This window comes from Dendronephthya gigantea, unplaced genomic scaffold, assembly GCF_004324835.1.
Source record: "Dendronephthya gigantea isolate DGI-Jeju-01 unplaced genomic scaffold, DenGig_1.0 000003F, whole genome shotgun sequence".
Lineage (NCBI taxonomy): Eukaryota > Metazoa > Cnidaria > Anthozoa > Malacalcyonacea > Nephtheidae > Dendronephthya > Dendronephthya gigantea.
Genome location: NW_021163013.1, coordinates 2753872 through 2758370, shown reverse-complemented (window position 1 = coordinate 2758370; position 4499 = coordinate 2753872). Strand labels below are relative to the sequence as shown.

Below are 4499 nucleotides of genomic sequence, written 5' to 3'. Positions count from 1 at the left end.
CTATTTTGTCCTTGTGCACCATCACTTTGCCCTTTTTCCCACCCATCTTGGGCAGTGTAAAGGAATGAGAACTTTATTTTGTTATAATTTAGATCAATAGGACCAAAACAGTGTGCAATTAATATGGTTTACACAGTACTGAAACACTAGCACGCATGTCTTAACTCGAATACGCTGCCAGGATTTAATACTGGAATTCTACAACGACTGGACTCAGACTTTTGCCCCCTACTGTATATACTGCTAATACTGACACGTGATGACATTAAGGGACTTAACTGCATTATATACAGTATAATGGGCCACGCCTGAATTAACCTGTTTACCAACGGAAAATACATGAACACCCGATCCGAACGTTGTATCCAATAAACTAATAGATATTATATGCACATTGTATCCAGTAAGTTACTGGGAATTGTTTAATACGAAAATTTTTCTTAGTAGGGGGAGGGCGAGTAAGGTTTTGTAATAAAATGGCGGACGATGGAAGAGTTGAAAATACACAAGTTTAAAAATGTATTTTCAAAAAGGTAAAAGGAAAGCCAACTCTAGCATCGAAGTTGTTGATGCGAGGAGTAGGAGAAGGACAAACGTTAGTCTTCCCGTTGCAAGTTGTTTGGAAACAGCCGAAGAGGCAGAGACGTGGGATGAAACTGTACAACTGCACGGGGTAAGCCATGATGACGAGAACGAGCCTTGTGACACCACGGACTTTGACGACTTATCAGAACACGATAGTGACGATGAATCAAGCAAGTTACCGTCTGGAGTCACCTACAAGAAGCGTAGAGAACGGTTATCGTCAAATTGGGAGGGGAAAAGGCTACAGTTACTGCGGACATCACTAGCAATTGAAGGTTTTGTTCCGTCAAAATGTAGCGAGTCAACTTGTTCTGAGGCCGTAAAAACTCGTTGCAAAGATTGCAGCTTCTCTAAATATTATTGCAAAGATTGCTGTGATAATATACATAGAGACCAGCTACATTTCCATTACTGTGAGATATTTGAAGTAAGTGTTTAATATACAATCATGAAAGGAATAATTTATGCTAGCTAGTATACCATTGCTGTGTTCTATTTTAATGCTGCGTGTAGTATATGTTCAGCTCAACAAACTGCAAGCCTGGTATTTTTTCAATCTATTGGGTCTGCAGAAGTGCCCTATTTATATGCACCCCGGTGGTAGAACAGTTGAATCCCTGTGGAAGTGGTCCTTACATGCACAGTTCTGCCATTGAATGAGAAACGACTGTCAAACTCTCTGTAGTGTATTATAAAATATCTGAACATGCACACTTACAAATTTCTAAAATAATATTATAAGGAGGGATTGTGGAAACAATATAACATTCCTGGTCAAGTTCTGCACAATGAGAGACACCAGTGTGAAGGAACACACTTAAAGCCAATCACAGTTGTTGATTTAAAAGGTAATAAATAATGTGTACACCAGCAAAGTTAGATATAGAACTTGACTTGTTGGCTTTTCACAAATGGTTAGCATAGTCAAATAGTTCAATAATTTATAAGGCTGTAGCTAGAAGCTGGTTGCAGGGTGCATAATTTAGGTGACCATATCTTAATTGCCAGACTGATTTCCTTTGAGAGCAATTGTTCCTACGGTATGTGTTTACATACTGCATGAATATATCAATGTACAACACCCTATCTAACTACAGCCCTGATAATTTACATTATATCCAAGCTGGCCTAATTTGCAGTAATAACACATCAATTTTATTAATAAAACCTGACCATTATGTAAGTAATGTTGGCCCTAAAATTATATGATGCTTTGTTGGGATTATATATGTGTTTGTATCTCATGATCACTCTTCCAGACACCAAAGTATTAAATAGTGAGTTGCCAGTCATGCATAAGCTACACATATGGATTTTCGGTCTTAAATAGTCTGCTCTTGCTTTTTAGGTTTTCATCATGAAATACTGTTTGAATATTGCACTTGTTTTGGTGTCCCTGAAAGTCTGCTTCATTGTGGTATTTGGCCAGCAACACCTGTCGAACCTAATCTGGGATTCACATTAGATTTGATGGAAATGACATTGAGGCTTGTCATGGAATGTCATGTTTCAATTCATGATATGCTGAAAACTTTGGATTTCTTTAAAAATCCAGTTGTAAAGGTAAAAAATAAATACAATAATTGTGTCGGGGATGGAGTGTACTCTTGAAGGGAGAATTACAGTAATGACAGTAATACAGTGAGACAGTAATGGTGTTTATTATTCAATTTATAATGATGTGGTTCTTGCATTAATGGCTTAACCACCTGAATGCATCATTGTAATATTTGTGTAGAAAAAGAAAATTTATGACCAGTTTGTTGAGAGTTTTGAAGAATACAGGTAAATTTAATTATGCATATATACTGCACTATATAGATCCTTGGTATTTTAATATTACTGATAAAATGACAGGGAGTTATAATTGTCTACCTTTGTTTTACATGTAAGGTATCATTTGAAGAACAGAAAAGCATATGATGTTGATGCAGAAGATGTCACCTGTGCTGTAATAGAATGTCCTGCCTGCCCTAAGGTTACAAGTCATATATATTAATTAATCTCTTGTTTGCAATATTATGCATCTTTTATATATTTATATCCACATAAATATAGCCAAGTAAATTAATAAATACTGTATAATATTGGGTTTTTCTTCCAAAACCCTCACCCCCCGAAAAGATCAGAGAAGACCAGCAGTTACAAACACGAAAAGGCACCAGCTGCATGCTTTGTGGTTCAATTAATTGTTGGAGACTTGCCAAAACGGCAAAACAGTAATCAAAGTATAAGGCTTTATAAGATTATAATAGAACAGAATCCATTGTAGCATATTTAATTATCACAAACTGATTCAATAGTAACAATAATATTCCATCAATCATTTCATTAAACATCATTTTAAAATGTACCCGAGGAATCAGTTGATTTTATTCGTAACGGGAAATTCATTATTAATTTTAGCAAGGCTATAGTTTCATCCGGTGTTCATTGATTTGATTTTCGTGAGGTAATTTTGCTGTCTGCTGACTCTACTAAAGCCAGCTGTTGGCTATTACAGGAAGATTTAGGAGATTTATCCATAGATTCATCAACAGTTCAATCGCCAGCTAATGAGTATATCGAAAGGTAAGCCTAGCTGAATTCAGACTCTGGGGTTTTTAAGGCGTTTTATCAAGTTTTTTATATACTACATCATGATAATCTCTTTTTTTCGATTTAAAGGACCTGTACAATGTTTGCTGTTCATCGTCAATAGCGAAAAATTATATAAAAATGAATTTCGTGAAGCAAATAACACTGTTTATATTCATGCCATGGTGAAAATCCGTGCAATAAATATGTTAGCAAATAATCAAAGAGAAATTAATTTTTGGTGTCGAATCCCTAGTAGACTTGTTTGCTCTCTTTCAAGATTCCAATTGAAATCATCGATCGATGATATTTTGAAAAGCGGATGTCGTATGCTTGAATGAACTTTTTCTAATTAGCTTTTTTGTGCTAATCACCTTTTATGCAACTTGGTAGCTTTATAATCCCCTAGCCAATGCAAAGTATCTTCACAAATGTCTTGTACCATGTACGTATAATTGATGGTTTTTGAAGAGAGTAAATAATTTTATAAAATAACATGTATATAACGCGTGTTCTGATTGATCGAACCCCTTATTGAATCAGGCCATCCAAACACGGATACCATTAAGTAATTGTATAATACTCTGCGCAGTGCTAAAGGGAAATCACAGTAGTTAAATACTTTCGTAGTTTACGTACAAGTTAATTCACTTACTTAGTCTAATAAAAGTATAGTCTTTACATATATCAGAGCTCTGTACTTATTGTCGTACTTTTATCCGATGTAAATTGATTTGGTTTTTGCATAGTAATGTTGCTCTCTGCTAAAACCATCTGTTAGCTATTACAGGCAGTGGCGTAGCCAGCCTGACGATTTTGTCCCGCTATGTAAATTTCGAGTTATAATTATTCATGTCTTTAGAAATCTATTGTTTTCACAGTCAGTGAACACTAAAATATTAACATCGCGGGACAAATCGACTAGTTGGCTACGCTACTGATTACAGGAATATCTCGGAGATTTATTGATAGATTCATCAAGGGTTCAATCGCTACCATTAAAGTATATCGAGACGCAAGCCATAGCCGAATTTGGACTCCTATATGTTCTTTAAGGCTTTTTATTAAGCTTTAGTTTAGATATGATAATGGTATGATATGATATGATATGATATGATATGATATGATATGATATGATATGATATGATATGATATGATATGATATGATATGATATGATATGATATGATATGATATGATATGATATGATATGATAAAACTTGTTTTGGATTGGAATTCGAAGGGCCTGTATGATGTTTGGTGTTCATGCCATTGAGGTTTATGCATGCTCTTTAGTGAATATATATAAAAGCGAATTTTGTCAAGGAAATATCACTGT

The 4499-nt window shown here is 35.0% G+C and overlaps 1 protein-coding gene across 1 annotated transcript; it reads left to right on the top strand.

Moving 5' to 3' along the window:
• The first annotated feature begins 353 nt into the window (after positions 1-353).
• LOC114541035 lies at positions 354-2904 on the top strand. Its single transcript, XM_028561029.1, has 5 exons — positions 354-1012; positions 1328-1433; positions 1934-2148; positions 2324-2370; positions 2479-2904. The coding sequence occupies exons 1-5, from the start codon at positions 518-520 to the stop codon at positions 2582-2584; spliced, it is 969 nt and encodes a 322-aa protein (XP_028416830.1). The 5' UTR covers positions 354-517; the 3' UTR covers positions 2585-2904.
• The last annotated feature ends 1595 nt before the right edge of the window (positions 2905-4499 follow it).